Source organism: Eurytemora carolleeae, unplaced genomic scaffold (assembly GCF_000591075.1).
Source record: "Eurytemora carolleeae unplaced genomic scaffold, Eaff_2.0 scaffold31, whole genome shotgun sequence".
In the NCBI taxonomy this organism is placed as follows: Eukaryota; Metazoa; Arthropoda; class Copepoda; order Calanoida; family Temoridae; genus Eurytemora; species Eurytemora carolleeae.
This window is the reverse complement of record NW_019396511.1, coordinates 339,266-357,418: the sequence shown is the minus strand read 5'-3', so window position 1 is coordinate 357,418 and position 18,153 is coordinate 339,266. Positions and strand designations below refer to the sequence as shown.

At 30.9% G+C, this 18,153-nt stretch overlaps 1 protein-coding gene across 1 annotated transcript; it reads left to right on the top strand.

The window, feature by feature from the left end:
* Positions 1 to 1,551: 1,551 nt before the first annotated feature.
* LOC111704648 (uncharacterized) lies at positions 1,552 to 17,849 on the top strand. Its single transcript, XM_023476945.1, has 12 exons — positions 1,552 to 1,581; positions 4,813 to 4,877; positions 6,135 to 6,195; positions 7,702 to 7,775; positions 8,871 to 8,965; positions 9,985 to 10,067; positions 10,889 to 10,973; positions 11,606 to 11,702; positions 12,018 to 12,122; positions 13,707 to 13,762; positions 15,173 to 15,222; positions 16,580 to 17,849. The coding sequence occupies exons 2-12, from the start codon at positions 4,830 to 4,832 to the stop codon at positions 16,645 to 16,647; spliced, it is 822 nt and encodes a 273-aa protein (XP_023332713.1). The 5' UTR covers positions 1,552 to 1,581; positions 4,813 to 4,829; the 3' UTR covers positions 16,648 to 17,849.
* Positions 17,850 to 18,153: the final 304 nt, after the last annotated feature.

Genomic DNA, 18,153 nt, shown 5'->3' with positions numbered 1-18,153 from the left:
CCAACCAACCAACCAACCAACCAACCAACCAACCAACCAACCAACCAATATCCTTGAATTGCTGATCGTAAAAGATCAACAAAACTCGCCCACTGTTACAATAATAATAGTTTGTTTTTATTTCTTAACAAATATTTACCATATTTCAGATCAAAATGGAGGAAAATGATGTCGAATTCTACCTCAACGCCGTAGTTTTAGTAATCATCAGTTGTTTTGGTCTGATAGGTTAGTAATCAACAGCTGATTTGGTCTGATAGTTCAGTAATCATCAGCTGATTTGGTCTGATAGGTCAAATATTTCTTAGATTTAGTAATCCTCAGCTGATTTGGTCTGATAGGTTAGGTATTTCGTGGATTTAGTAATCATCAGCTCATTTGGTCTGATAGGTCAGATATTTCTTAGCTTTATTTCGCTAGGTTTTGAGAACCAAATATCTTTCTATTTTTATAAATACATTAATTTCTTTTAAGAACTTCTTCTTCGTATCGATACTTCGTCCTACGGAGCTAGTTTAGTAGTTAGTTTTTGCTTTCGGGAAGGGGAGGGAGGGAGAGTGGGGGGGGGGATCGATTTAACCACATTTAAGTATTACTTTTCCACGTTTAGACTGAAGGGTAAACAAGATAATACCTCAACCTGTATCAGAAATTAAAAACATTTAAGTAATATTCCTTAATATACTGAGGTTTAAAGGGACTGTACTTAATATACTGAGGTTTAAAAGGACTGTACTTTCAATTAACCCTCCATGCAAAGATGGCAATACCCTGATTTACAATTTTAAACCTTTGACTGATCATCGATCTCTCAAAAAGTGTAAATTTTTAAATATAATTTTTGTATACTAGGCTTTCAGGGCGCTTCGCGCCTATCTTCTATTTCAATCGTGAACATTTTCTGTTTTTATACATTAAAACAAAAACAAAAATGTTTGCAGATTTTATAAAAAAATATAGTGGATCTAAAAAATTTAATGAAAATTAAATTTATTGTTGGAGGGTCATGTGAGGCCCCATATAAAATTTGATCCGATCGGTTCGGCCGTTTTTACGTTTATTCGATAAAAACAAACAAACAACATCCTTAATAAGTAAAAGGTTTAAAGGATAATGTTGTGACTCTCTCACTCAATACTGCAAATGAATGGTCGATCACTTCAAATTACCGCCAACAGTTCCTATACATTTCAAAAGTAGCACTGATTTTTCTCTCAATTCAAAACATAAAATAAAACATTTAATTTTTGGGGTTTCTTTTCAGAACATCAATATTGATAATNCCGCCCCGGCTACTTTCCTGTGTACGCGCCTGACTGGAGTAAATTTTGTTGTCTAAATATATCAACATGGATATCAAAATATCATTCTAGAAACACTTTAATCTAAAATATAAATCGTAATAAATTAAAAAAAAAAAAAATTTATGAGACAATTAATGAACGAGTTTTGAGACATTCCGATGACATAAGTTCACCCTTATAGTTACAGAATTTCCCAATTATCATTATTATTAAATTTTATAATCTAATTGATTGATTGTTTGATTAGTGAACCTGCTGAGATGGTTAGCTGTATTAGGAAAATCAATATTAAAAAACCAGTATTTCATGGCGCTCTCCGCCACTTTTATTTGTAAAACTCTTTAGTTTTTGTTCTTTCTTTTACATGCGAAATATTTATATTTAGCAGATTTTTCTGTTTTCCATTCGAGTATTTTCATATTTATATTTTTTTAAGCGTTTTATTTAAGAAAGAGAACAAAATTCAACCTTTAGATCTTTATAGTTGTTGAGTTTACAGTCGTCATTTTCTTTGTGGGTAACCCTAAAGAAATCGAGTCTTTACCACAACCTCAAATGTTCTAATCCCTATATCTTTGCAACCTGATGGCACAAACTTACACTATTTGATCTAACAGATTTATAGTTTGAAATATGTAAGGTCTACGACATTGGGTTGCAAAGATATAGGAATTGGAAAAATAGAATCTGTGGCAAAGGCACAATTCCTTTAGAACATTTTTTATTTTCACTGGTAATCTGGACTTGACATGAATTTCAAACTGTCGATTCCTTGTTTTCAAGCTAATCAAATAAAATTCATCACTGCAGCGTAACCATCTAATCTTTTTTAACAATTTTTTGCATAAAACATTCCAATTTTTAATCCAGAATCCAAATTTTAAAATATGAATGAATTCAAATTTAAATAATATAAGAGGGAACAACAAAGAAAAATTGAGCCGTCATTGAAATATGAAAATTATTTTCTTATTTTTAAGAATATTTTTGAACATATTTTCTAAGTTCAAAGATTCGCAAAACTAAGTCAGGGAGGGGGGGGATCGATTTAACCACATTTAAGTATTACTTTTCCACGTTTAGACTGAAGGGTAAACAAGATAATACCTCAACCTGTATCAGAAATTAAAAACATTTAAGTAATATTCCTTAATATACTGAGGTTTAAAGGGACTGTACTTAATATACTGAGGTTTAAAAGGACTGTACTTTCAATTAACCCTCCATGCAAAGATGGCAATACCCTGATTTACAATTTTAAACCTTTGACTGATCATCGATCTCTCAAAAAGTGTAAATTTTTAAATATAATTTTTGTATACTAGGCTTTCAGGGCGCTTCGCGCCTATCTTCTATTTCAATCGTGAACATTTTCTGTTTTTATACATTAAAACAAAAACAAAAATGTTTGCAGATTTTATAAAAAAATATAGTGGATCTAAAAAATTTAATGAAAATTAAATTTATTGTTGGAGGGTCATGTGAGGCCCCATATAAAATTTGATCCGATCGGTTCGGCCGTTTTTACGTTTATTCGATAAAAACAAACAAACAACATCCTTAATAAGTAAAAGGTTTAAAGGATAATGTTGTGACTCTCTCACTCAATACTGCAAATGAATGGTCGATCACTTCAAATTACCGCCAACAGTTCCTATACATTTCAAAAGTAGCACTGATTTTTCTCTCAATTCAAAACATAAAATAAAACATTTAATTTTTGGGGTTTCTTTTCAGAACATCAATATTGATAATGTTATTGAATTTTTCCAAAATTTATTTTAACCGATTCTTTTAAAAAAACATTACCCTTTGGAATTTGCGAATGTATTCGTTTTGAAATATTTACGTGACCTATTCTAAAATTTATCATTTATAAATATTAATAGAATAAATCAGTTTGTTTTGTTGCAAAAACACCATGTTTATTTAAAAAAGAAAGAATCGATGATGTTGACTTTAGTGACTTTCTAGTTTCAGGCAAAAGGTGGGTTATATCATATGTTTTTTACTTCTTGAATTAGGTTAATGTCTTTAAAAGGTCTGTAAGGGTAATTTCAAGTGACCCTTCATTATAAATTGTCATATCATTGAAACCTTTATCTCAATAATGTTGAAGATAACGTCGTTTTTCTAGTTTAAAGGTGTTTAATTCTGATTATTCTAACATGTTCTCATCCGGCAGAATTACGCAAGTCACGTGTGTAGACTGTAGAGGAAGCTAAAATAAATATAAGTTTTCAAAACAATAAACTATTTCATACTTGATCAGACAAAGCTTTTAAGCGTATCGATTTGAATCGGGCATTTTCATCTTTGCAATCCGGGTAGAGTCTCCCCCCCCCCATGCTAGAGTAGGGTTAATAATGATATTTTTTTTTAGGAAATTCTCTCTGCTTTCTTGTTCTTTCAAACCCGTTAATAGAACTAAACACAACGCTAGGCAATCCAAAAATCATTTTTTAATTATTTTTTTTAATGATTTAGAAAATTATGATTGAGAGTAAACTATTCTTATTTTTTTCATAAAAAAAAGGCTCAAATTCTTCTTTTTAAAGTTTTTCTTCTAACCTTTAAAACCTTTTTGTTATTTACGCTTTTGTGTAGATTAATTCACAGTCAGTAGCGTACATGGGGGTATTATGAAAGTAGTAGGGTTTCCATCGAAATTTTCGTTGAACGAAATTCGCGAAAATAAACGAACGAATTCGTTCATTTTCGTTCTAAATTTTTGCGAATTACGATGCATTTTTGACGAAACTTTCGACCTAACTTTCGCGAAATTTTCGTTCAAATTCAAGCGATACAAATCGAAATTTTCGTTCAGATTTTCGTTGGCTGAACGAAAGTTTCCCCATAGAGATTGAACGAAAAAGTAGTTGCTAACAAATTCCACACTTTCTGCGCAGAATTGCGCGCTTGCTTACAAAAAAAAAATCCTTTTTCCAGCGAAACTGCGGTATTCTGCGTAGATAGTTGCGGAATTGCGCGAAATTCCACAGAGATTTACTGTGGGTGGAAACCTATGCAATTGTTTTTGTTCATTTGATGAATTTACGTAATTAAGACAAGCTGACTACTGCAAAGTTGGAAACGTCTGAAAATAATCTTTTTTTAGCTTAGTCAGTAGTAGTCACACAAATTATATCATTGTTCAATTTTTTCCTCATCAAAACTACTTAAAAATATATTTTGATTTAATTTGAGGATTTATACTTTTAAATGAAATTTTCCCATGATTTTTGCAGTATAAACACTGCGTGACGAAACCGTTTCTAAAAGTCCGTCCCCCCTCCCACCCCCCTTGACTTTATTAATGTGACAAACCCAATTGAGTTTATATAAACATGAATATCTAATTAAAAAAGAAATATTTCTACATATATCTAGTAGATTTAATAACAACAAAAAACATTGAAAACCCTCATATGTCTAATCCTAGAAAATAACAGACTTTAAAAAAGGTTCTTTTTAAACTTTTTTTGTAAATATTGATTGATAATTGTAGACTCTGTGTTTCTGATAATGTGTGTGACCAACTTCTCTATTCGTCATATGTCCCACACATTCGAGGTTAAACATTTGTTCTTGTAAATATTAAAATAAGTGTTTACAACACTAAAAGAAGATTCTAATTACTATCCAGTTTTCACGTCTAGATTCTGTCTGTATCTATTCTATAATATAACTTCCTCCAGCTAAGTGAAAATCAGTCTAGTACTTCAAATGAACCGGATTTTTCAGTAATCTGTCTACATGCCTATTTGTCTATCTGTCTATCTGTCTTTCTGTCTATCTGTCTATCTATCTATATGTCTATCTATCTATCTATCTGTCTATCTGTCTATCTGTCTATCATTCTATCTGTCTATCTGTCTATCTGTCTATTTGTCTGTCTATCTGTCTATCTGTCTATCTGTCTATCTGTCTATCTGTCTATCTGTCTATATGTCTATCTATCTATCTGTCTATCTGTCTATCTGTCTATCATTCTATCTGTCTATCTGTCTATCTGCCTATCTGTCTATTTGTCTATATGTCTATTTGTCTATCTGTCTATCTGACTATCTGTCTATCTGTCTATCTGTCTTTCTGACTATCTGTCTATCCGTCTATCTGTCTATTTGTCTATCTGTCTATCTGTCTATCTGTCTATCTGTCTATCTGTCTATCTGTCTATCTGTATATCTGTATATCTGTATATCTGTCTATCTGTCTATCTGTCTATCTGTCTATATGTATTTCTGTCTATCTGCCCATCTGTCCATCTGTCCATCTGTCTATCTGTCTATCTGTCTATCTGTCTATCTGTCTATCTGTCTATCTTTCCTATCAAAACAGGAAACAATTACTCTCTCGCAGTAAACAGTACGGAGTTACTCTATCAACTAACTTATATTTCTTCAGTAGATTAGAATTGGGTCTTTAACAGCGTAATTACAAGTTATGCGCTGTTAAATATCACGTAGTTAAGCAATCACAATATGGATATGGCGAAGTTATATATATATATCTACGTACATTTAATGGGTTAATCGCAATACATGGCTATATGGACAATATACAACGAAATTTACTTTGGGCCTCTATTTTTGCTACATGTCTATGCCATATTTTTAATTTCCCCATACCTGTCCATAAGTCATTTAAGATATATATTCTGTCACATAATCGTCTTTCTGTCTATTTTTCGGATTGTCTTTTTCTCTTTGTCCATCTGTTGAATTACTTGTTTGTATGCCTGTCTATCTGTCTATTCTTCTAACCATCTGTCTATTTTTCGTACCATCTATCCGTTTTCTATCTTTCTGTTATAATTATGTTTTTCAGAGTACAATTTATATTCATCTTGCACCCTTCTCCTTTCCTCTCCTTTACATATTCTATACAGGTATTCATTCTTATATATTTATCCTTTTATTTTCATTAATTTAAATTCATTTAAATTCATTTGTTTATAATCATTTAAATTGATACTTTTATATTTATTTTATTTAATCCTTTTATATTCATATATATTCATCCTTTTACATTCATTCTTATTTATCCTTCTACATTCATTCATATTCATCCGTTATATTCATCCTTTTATATTCATCCTTTTATATTAATCCTTTTATATTCATCCTTTTATATTCATCCTTTTATATTAATCCTTTTATATTAATCCTTTTATATATTCATCCTTTTATATTCATCCTTTTATATTCATCCTTTTATATTCATCCTTTTATATTAATCCTTTTATATTTATCCTTTTATATTTATCCTTTTATATTGATCCTTTTATATTCATCCTTTTATATTCATCATTTTATATTCATCCTTGCATGTTCATTTATATTCGTTCTTTTGCATTCATTTATATTCATCCTTTATATTCTTCTTTTATAATCATCCCTTATATTCATTCTTTTATAATCATCCTTTTAAAATTCATCCTTTTATATTCATCCTTTTAAAATTCATCCTTTTATATTCATCCTTTTATATTCATCCTTTTATATTCATCCTTTTATAATTCATCCTTTTATATTCATCCTTTTGATCATCACTTTGTAGTTAATCACCTACTCCATAAACAAGTTCTCGAAACGTGTCAATCCTGGTAACCTGTCTGCTATCAAAGTCAACCAGGGCACGATCCACACGGTTATGATCCCGCCTACTATCAACACCACTAGCAATGGGCGCGATCTCGATAGCATACAAACCAAGCTATTAATCCAGGCTCTAAATGCCACACAGGGGATACAAGCCTAGCTATCAAACAAGCTATATATCGATCCTAAATGATTCTCTACCTGTTTATCAAAACAAGGACAATTACTCTCTCGCAGTAAACAGTACAGAGTTACTCTATAAGCTGACTTTATTTAAATATCTTGCCACGCCCACAAGTTAACGTTTATTGACGTAATTACAAGTTCTACGCCGTTATCCATATATTTACCGCACAGTTAAAGTTTAATGTACATCTTTATAAGATAAATAGGAATAGATATAACGTAGATAAGCTATCTCTACCCATGTTTATAGCATAATTTAAGTATATATCACACGATTTAATCTGATCATGCTACATATTCAATTGAAATGCAGTTTCAATGAATAATGTCATTATGTGTAAGTCTACGACATAAATTGTTAATAATGCACAACGTACTCCAGGCTTACAGGATATCATGTTTACACGATTTTTGCTACACCTTTATATAAATTCTTTTAAATCCTTTTATATTCATCCTTTTATGTTCATTCTTTTATATTCATCCTTTTATATTCATCCTTTTATATTCATCCTTTTATATTCATCCTTTTATATTCATCCTTTTCTATTCATTCTTTTCATAAAAACCATATGACCGTTACAGTCGGTTATTTTCTTTTTGTACAGCAAGTATGTACTGTGTACTGGGTATCGCGATGGAACGATTTTTGTCAATCGCTAAGAACAAATGCACGAATCAGGTTATTATCATTATTAGTATTGTTATTATTATTATTATTAGTAGTAGTAGTAGATATCCTATTATTATTCTTATCATGATTATTATTATTCTTATTATTATTTTTATCATTATCATTATTTAACGTTCCCTTAATTTTTATAATTATTATGAATATTATTATCAACATAAACAAGAGAGGGTTCGTTATAAGTAAAGACTAAGAGTATTAGGTCGTCATTATAGGCTTGAGTTTTGAGAATTGCCAATGGCGAAAGTTGAATCCTTATCTTTGAAAAAATAGTAGAAATGTCTATTGTTGTATTTATTTACAATTCAGAACAATACAATATGATGTAAATCAATCAGAAATGTTTACATTGTTAGATCTTTGACCAAGGGTTTCAACAAACGTAATTTGTCAATCTGAAAGGGAATTTCGAAGATATTTTAAGTGATCATTTCTTTATGGAGTTTCATGCACGATATAATTTACAGAGGTGTATATTTTTCAAAAAAACATTCCCCCCCCTTTTGAGTATCATTTTCCCCCAAGAAGTAAGGTATTTTTAGGGGAAAATAAACAAAAGTTCGGATAAAAAGTATGAAAAAGGATGATAAACTTTCCCTTTTATGTCCCCCCCATCTTCAAAAATTATTTCCCCGAGGGGGGGGGGGTGATTCTTAAAAATATATACTCCTGGATTTAAAACGTAACCCTTTACATTTTTGTATGAGAACAAACAATAGATATTTTTCAAATCTAAAATTTGATTATTTTCAATTTTAGTTAAAAAATTATACATTACTTGCGAAATTTAACAGTAATTTATCCAGAGGGAAAGGGCTTACATTATTTACGTTCCAGGGGGGAGGGGCTCCTTTGGTGTCTGAAACCCCCATGAAAACCAAAGATTTTACGGAAACAGAGGGGCACGAGCCCCATAGCCCCCCCTCCCCATGTGTACGCATCTAATCAGAGACAAATGTGAGAAGTTATCTATTTTCAAGCTAGAAAAACAACTATATCTCTCTCATAAATGTTTTAAAGGACATGTCTCTCCTTGAAATAACGTTGTATTGTCCCTTTAACAATATAAAAAAAATTTCTTTTCAGGGCGCCTTTTTTGGATACATTCTGCCTATTCTTGTATTCTGTAGTATTTACAATATTCCAAGATTTTTCGAGCTTCGACTTGTGGAGGAGAACGGGTAATGGTTATAATAAATCTTTAACAGTTTGAAAACTTGATCATCCCATACTTGCTCAATACATTAGTTGTAGTTTTTCTCTCGTAGTTATTTAGTACGTGTTTTTTTAAGTTGTGGAATTCCTATACTGTAAACTATACTGCAAACTATACTGTAAACCATACTGTAAACTATACTGTAAACTATACTGTAAACTGTAAACTGTACTGTAAACTATACTGTAAACCATACTGTAAACCATACTGTAAACCATACTGTAAACTATACTGTAAACTATACTGTAAACTGTAAACTGTACTGTAAACTATACTGTAAACCATACTGTAAACCATACTGTAAACTATACTGTAAACTATACTGTAATGTAAACTGTGCTGTGAACTATACTGTAAACTATACTGTAAACTAAACTGTAAACTATAATGTAAACCATACTCTAAACTACACTGTAAACTATACTGAACCATACTGTAAACTATACTGTAAACTATACTGCAAACTGTAAACTGTGCTGTAAACTATAATGTAAACCATACTCTAAACTACACTGTAAACTATACTGTAAACTATACTGTAAACCATACTGTAAACTAAATTGTAAACTATAATGTAAACTGCAATGTAAAGTATACTGTAAACTATACTGTAATGTAAACTGTGCTGTGAACTATACTGTAAACTATACTGTAAACTAAACTGTAAACTATAATGTAAACTGCAATGTAAACTATACTGTAAACTATACTGTAATGTAAACTGTGCTGTGAACTATACTGTAAATGTAAACTATACTGTAAACCATATTTTAAACTATACTTTAAACTGTGAACTGCAATGTAAAGTGAACTACAAACAATACTGTAAACTATTTTGTAAACTACACTGTAAACTGTAAACTGTACTGCAAACTTTACTGTAAACTATACTGTAAACTATACTGCAAACTATACTATAAACTATACTGTAAACTATACTGTAAACTATTCTGTAAACTGTACTGTAAATTGTACACTGTACAGTGTATCCAGACTGGCCCCTACAAGTATGATGAGATCTGACCAGTACAGATGTTTCCTGATCTCAGCCAACCTTTTTCTCACAGGTCAGATAAATAAACTTGAGCCTCTAGTGGTAAAAAGTGCATTAAAATTTAAACAAAATTGAAACATTGTGTACTCCATCAGAGTGTCGTTTGCATAAACCGAACAGAGTGTCGCTTGCATAAATTTACTTAACTCAAAGTGTTTTTTTGCCTTTGGTCGTCATCGTAGTAACATCCATGGAACTATATAAAGGAACGCCGAACTCAAATATGCAAATTTTGTACTTTACTTTGTGGGAGGAATGTAAACAAACCCACTGCCCCCACAGAAGATGAAGGGAAAGGACTAATGCTCTGATGTAATATTACAGTCCAATATATACTCGCAAGTAACAAATATTCTTGCGTTTTATAATTATTATTCATGTCTACGATAGCTATAAATCTGATCATCCCCCCTCTCACATAGTTGATGTTTTGCCCCTGAATTCTCTGTTTTGATCTCCTCCCACTGCAGTACACAGATTTGACGCATCAGATATGGCGGTTCCTGGTCTGTATATTTCTTGGGGAACCCTGTATATTTCCTGAAAAACTCTAATATTCTATAATGTCCAACGCGGTTTTAAACTTTTATGTTATCAAGAATGTGGAAGATTTTGTGGTTGTTTAGTTTATAAAAAAGTGTCAAATTCTTACAACTTACTTCATTGTTTTTAGAGCAGAAATACGGAAATCACTTTAAAAAGGAAAGATCAATGTATGTATTCTTCATTCCTGATCAGACGAAGCTATAAAGGGTTCTGTTGCGAATGAGACCTGCCATTCTATAAATGAAGATTTACGTCTACAGTGCCTTTCATAACTTTTCCTATTTCTAGGGGTTGGCCCAATTCTATGTATGTGTGTTCTAAACTGTTTGGTTTCCAGAAGATTGAAGGGAAAAGGTTCCCAGGTCACATCCAGGTAATTATAGGAAACCTTGGTCACATCCAGGCAATCATAGGAAACCCTGGTCATATCCAGGTAATTATAGGAAACCTTGGTCACATCCAGGCAATTATAGGAAACCCTGGTCACATCCAGGTAATTATAGGAAACCCTGGTCACAGCCAGGTAATTATAGGAAACCCTGGTCATATCCAGGTAATTATAGGAAACCCTGGTCACAGCTAGGTAATTATAGGAAACCCTGGTCACAGCTAGGTAATTATAGGAAACCCTGGTCACAGCTAGGTAATTATAGGAAACCATGGTTGGTTACATCAAAGTAGTGACAGGATTCAAGAAAAAAATAAATAATAAATATATTCACGATATTGTTGAAGCCAAGTTACAAATGTGAAAGGGTCTTATTACACTTATACTTATAGCACTGAATGGTAACTATCCAGGGGGTAAAAAAATCGTAGTTTTTAGGGCACAATTACGCTTTTAATTATTAGTAGATTATTATTTTATTATTATTATTATCTATAACAAGACGTTCATATATATGTTGACTTATTCTTATTATTATTATTTTTTACTATTATTAATATTTTTACTCTTATTATTATTATTCTTATGATTATAATTATTATTATTTTCATTATTAGGGATAAATCTGCTAGTTTTCTTATCTCTGGTCTGGTTCTTGTAATGGTGATTTGTCATGCTCCCAGAAACCTTCTCAATATATACGAACTTATACTGGTTAGTTTTATAGAAAAAATATATATTTAAAATTTTCATAAAAATTTTTTCTCTTAAATTTTTAAAAAGTTTTTACGGAAACTTGAGACCATTTACATTTAAAAAGAAGAGACTTTTTTCAGAAACTTAAATTGCTTTTTCTTTCCAAGAGGGAGGGGGGAGGGGGACTGAGCGGCCTATTATAGACCCCCCTCATGTGTGCGCCTCTAACTGTATTTTTCCAAGAGGGATGGGGGAGGGGGGAGGGGTACTGAGCGGCCTATTATAAACCCCCTCATGTGTGCGCCTCTCACTGTATTTTTTTTTGTGTTTTAGAAAGTGTATCCCAAACTCTCTCCTCCTGCACGGTGGATGAGTGACGTAAATCATATCTTTCTTGTTCTGTCTTCCTCGTGTAATCTTCTAATCTTCCTTACTCAGGTATCTTCCTCTTGTAATCTTCTAATCTTCCTTACTCAGGTATCTTCCTCGTGTAATCTTCTAATCTTCCTTAATGAGGTATCTTCCTTATGTAATCTTCTAATCTTCCTTACTCAGGTATCTTCCTTATGTAATCTTCTAATCTTCCTTACTCAGGTATCTTCCTTATGTAATCTTCTAATCTTCCTTACTCAGGTATTTTCCTCTTGTAATCTTCTAATCTTCCTTACTCAGGTATCTTCCTCGTGTAATCTTCTAATCTTCCTTACTCAGGTATCTTCCTCGTGTAATCTTCTAATCTTCCTTACTCAGGTATCTTCCTATTGTAATCTTCTAATCTTCCTAACTCAGGTATCTTCCTCTTGTAATCTTCTAATCTTCCTTACTCAGGTATCTTCCTATTGTAATCTTCTAATCTTCCTAACTCAGGTATCTTCCTCGTGTATTCTTCTAATCTTCCTTACTCAGGTATCTTCCTCGTGTAATCTTCTGATCAAGATTGGGTTTTGGTCACAATTGTGAAGTAAAAATCTCTTAAAATCCCTGTAAAGTTGTTGTACTTGTACACATTTTAAAGTTTTTCGGAAGGGTAAGCAAAACGATTAAGTACTTTTTTAGATCAGAGGATCAAACATTCAATTAAAGATATTCTAAAAATATCTTTTTATGTTTTAAATATTTATTCTTGTAATAAAGCTTTAAGGGTTACATACATACTGTTCAAAATGGTGGCACCAATGCTTTACAACGCATTGATATAAATTTGATTTAGTTTGCAATCATTATTCTTTCGCATTTGTATAAAAGATAAGAAAAATATAACAAGTTTTCCTTTTTTGGAATTTATTCTTGAATACAAATGACTATTTTAGAAAACCTACTTTTGTACAGTGTGACTCATAAAACAGTGGACTTAGACGACGACACTATATCTTAAGTTATGATTTTTAATAGTTCAATGAAGAGAAAAGACAGTAGATACGTGTGCATGTACACAGACCCATTTCATTTTGATTTTTAAGCTAGCAGTAAACATCTTTGCTTAATTACAAATCAAATTCAAAGCCCCCCCCCCTGGACCAGTGAAATCTATGGATTTTAGGGGGTTTTCAAGCCCCAGCGGTTGCTGATCCCCCACTGGAAAGAAAAAAATGTAAGCCCCTCCCCTTGGACAAATTCCTGAGTACGCCCCTGATTGTCACTTTTCTAGTTTGACAAGTTTTTCTATAATAAGACCCGTGCGTTACTACTATTGAGAGACCCCCTGATTAAAAATAAATAATTTTTAAATGAATATCTCATTCATTCCTGACCATTTATGGGACCATTGAGAATCGGACATGCCACACTAAAATATAGGAATTACTTCTACACTCTCACTTTTATAGATATCTAAACAACAGAACCGCCTTTTCACGAACAAATTACCGACCAATGATTTACCAACGGGAGATTTAGTTCCTTGGCTGTCCATTGGGACAATAAAGTAAAAATTACAACCTGCTCAGCGAAATTCGGGCATTTCCATCTCAAAACTTCCCTGTAAAGTAATTGTAAATGTTAAAAACTAAATTAATTTTGTAGGATAATGTATTCCGTAGTCTGCTGCTTCATAAGCTTGGAATATATTTATATGACAGGTATACCACACAAAACCAAACCAAAACAAGCAAAATGGTATGCGTATAACAATAAAATGCAGACCATAACGGTATACGATTATACTAATACAATGCAGACCACTTTGTTATGCGTTTATATCAATACAACAGCAGTATGCGTTTGTATTAATACTATGCAGACTAAATTGGTATGCGTTTATATTAATACAATAGCGGTATGCGTTTGTATTAATACAATGCAGTCCACAGTGGTATGGGTTTATATCAATACAATGCATACCATTGTCAAATGCGTTTATGTTTATATCAATATTCTAAAAAATTCAAATTTTCGTTTAACTAAATTTGTAGGAGCACCGGCATCAAATTCATCTTAGCAGAATCCCTCGTCAAATTTTGTTGAATAATTCTGCTAAGGTGAATTTGATGCCGGTGCTCAATCAAATTTTGTTAGATGAAAATTTGAAATTTCTTAGAGTGAATACAATTCATACCGTTCAAAGTGAGATGCGTTTATATCAATACATTGAAGACGACTGTCTATTTCAGCTTTGGCTTTTTATTATAAGCTGTTATTCAATCGAGACAAATAAATATGTAAACAAAGTGAACATTTTTATTTAAAATTCGGTGATGGCGATGGACCAAACCTCTATAGAATTAATAAAGTAAATGTTAGTTCCAAATTTAAAAAAAAATATATTTTGGTCTGGGTTGACCCTCATCAATTCTTGAGATTGTTTGTGTCATGAAGATTAAATACAAACATTTTTATGAAGAGGAAAAGCTTATAATGATCTGATAACGTTAAATGTAAATAAAAAGAAAGGAACTGATATATTTGAGTATATTTAACATTATTATATTTATTTCATCAAAATAGAATTTAAAAAAATATTGTATTGATAATTAAATGCATACTGAAATTGTCTGAAAACTTTGAAATATTTTTTTAAGATGCTGATTATTTACAGTGAAACCCTTAATAACGAATACATCGAAAGAATTCATCAAATGTCGTATTCTTCACTTTCTGATAATGGAACGTTGCAGATATTTAGTTTTTTTTAATTAAATGATTATATGGAACTCTTTAAAACTGTTCCCGCATATTCATGGCTATTTATTTATTTTCGCAAATACTGAAATTTACGTAATATAGTATAAAACCCATTGAAAAATTGTCTAGACGACATTTGATAAATTCTTCCGATGTATTCGTTATTAAGGATTTCACTGTATTAAAAAAGTTATTTTGAAATCTAAAAATTTTATCCATCCAAGTGCGGAAAAAAATAAGAAAAATTGTTTACAATTTGATTATCAATTTAAATAACTATATAATAGAATTCATTTACATTATTTATGCTTACAATATTTACATTATTTATGCTTACAATATTTACATTTGTATGATAATGATTTTAGAGTTCCTGCAGTTGAAAACACAACGAAGGAACTCACCAAAATTGATCCAGGTATAAATCAATTTCTTACATTAATCGATCAATTAAAGGATTTGAGTTTTTGCCACAAACTCAAACTTTCTAATTTCTATATCTCTGCAACCGCTTAGTGTAAACCTTTGATATTTCAAACTTAGATTATTTGATCTCACAGAATAAATAATTTCAAATATCTAAGGTCTATGACCATGGGTTGCAAAGATGTATTTGAGTTTGTGGCAAAAACTCAGTTCCTATCCTCACTTAAAGATAATGTAAACTTATTTTCAATTGATCTACCACAATCCACATTACTGATCAGATTAAGGTTTTATTAGTACCCTTGTGAATCGGGTGTGTCCATCTTTGAATAAAGGTCTATTTCAAATTACAACGAAAGATCCTTCAACAAATATAAACGTTTTTACATTTTGAGGATAATCAACAAAATTCTTTTTGAACCCTTTTTTTCGGAAAGAATAGGAAGATGACTTTTAGACTCAAGTTAGGATTTTAAACAGTCCAAAGAACACTTTTTCAGTGTAAACAGACCCATCTTACTCAATAAGTGACTTAATGAGTTAAACTATTTGCTTGGTTACAATATCAAATACATTTTTATAATTATATTTCGTCCCAGTGTAGTGTGTAAAGTCGCAACTTATGGAAGCCCTTTGATATATTAAACTTGAACTTTTTGGTGTAGCAGAATGCAAAGTTTTAGATATCAAGGATATGCAACATCAGATAGCAAAGATATAAGGATTATAAAACTTGAAGCTCGAGTAATCATTTCCTTTATTTAAAACAATCATTTACTATGGCTTATGAAAAGTTACAAATTTTTCACCCATATTTTTATTTTTATATATTCATCAGTTTTATTGACTTACTTATTTATTTTATAAATAACTCTTTTTTTATAATAAATAAGAATAATTACATCTATTAATTTCGGCTTAATATTTGATTTAGGAAAGTATTTTTTTGTTCCAAGTTTATTTACAAATATTTACAGGGTTACCCGACAGGATGAGAGTAGAGAGTTGACTTAACGGAATTTCTTTAGACTTTATTCTTACGTTCCTGGTTCTCTGAAACTGTGAATTTGTTTCGTTTATTGCTTAATCATTAAGAATATCATTTAAAACTTTATTTTTAGATATTTATATATATATATATATTTTTACGACAAACCCTTCCTTTGGATTTTAAAAGATTTTAATCGAAATGTATTAACAAATTAACAATAACGTAAAGGGTACATAGACGTGATTTTAAGTGACCCACCATTGATAGAGTGGCATGTCTGATTGATAACGGCACATTTAAAAAAACCATTTCATCGTTTTTTTGTTATCACTGTATCATAATCATCTGCTTATTTTAGAGTGTGCCCTAGAAGCGGAACTAAAATCAAAACTCAATCTCCTGAAAATAAATTCCACAGCAGAATAAATATATTCCACAGCTGAATAAATATATTCCACAGCTGAATAAATAGATTCCACAGAAGAATGAATATATTCCACAGCAGAATGAATATATTCCACAGCAGAATAAATATATTCCACTGTAGAATAAATAGATTCCACAGTAGGATAAACATATTCCACAGAAGAATAAATATATTCTTCAGCAGAATAAATATATTCTTCAGCAGAATGAATATATTCCACAGCAGAATAAGCATATTCCTCAGAAAAATAAACATATTCCACAGCAGAATAAGCATATTCCACAGCAGAATAAACATCTTCCACAGCAGAATAAACATATTCCACAGCAAAACAAGCATATTTCACAACAGAATAAACATATTCCACCGCAGAATAAATATATTCCACTCCACAGCAGAATAAATATATTCCACAGCATTATAAACATATTCCACAGCAGAATGCACATATTCCACAGCAGAAAAAACATATTCCACAGCAGAATAAATATATTCCACAGAAAAATAAACGTGTTAAGAAACTTTAAATAGAAGATTCAGAAAAGATGGCATCAATTATCAATATTCTCTGATACAGATTCAAACAGCATTTTTATACCAGTTCGGATCCTGTACAAATTGGATTGCTGTAAACGCATTAAAGACAATGCACAAAAGTTACTAAAACAAGATTTCTACATTTTTAAGTATTTTTTTACTTTAATAGTCTGTATTGTCGTAAGAACTGTTTAACTCCAAACTTCTCTTATGAAGATATAGATTTTTTTATTATTTCAACTGTAAATACTTATTTTTGTTTAATATGTATATATAAAGCAGGGGTTTAAAATGATAAATTATGAAAATTCCACCCTCCGGCCTTTACTTAATTCATGTAACCCAATATTTAGTTTTTTTTCCCTCAAAATCCATTACTTTTCCAAATTGCATCAAATAAAAGCCTGAACATTTAAATAACAAAGTTGAAATCGGGGGGAAAACAGTTTTCAAGGGGGGGGGGTTAACACTTTTATTTACCTCTGCTTAATAATGTTTTAGTGTGTTCAATATTTATATTACCATTTAGCCAAAGTACAAGTCATAAGTCAATGCATTTCTCATTAATCAGGTGAATCAAAAGTATTTAAATTCAACTTTATGCTTGAAAAATTCTTTTGAATCATCGTATTTTATATATGATAATAGAATACAATAATTTTGTTCTATGTGCAGAAAATATTCATAATTTTTGCTCGAAGTTTGAAACTATTTTTTTTACAGTTTTTAAAGATGAAATCTTTATTCCAACATTTTGGAGCTCTCACATTTATTCCTATGGTTAAAAACTTATTTCTGTGTAATTTCCTATTTATTTTAAGAAAGCTACATGTGTTCATTAACACTGCATTTTCAATTAATGGTTTGGAAAAGTAACAAAATCTTGATTTATTCTATGAGTTTCTAAAATTAAGCTTGGACCAGATTCTTTTTCGTAAAAATCGTTCAAATTGATTTTTTAACACTTA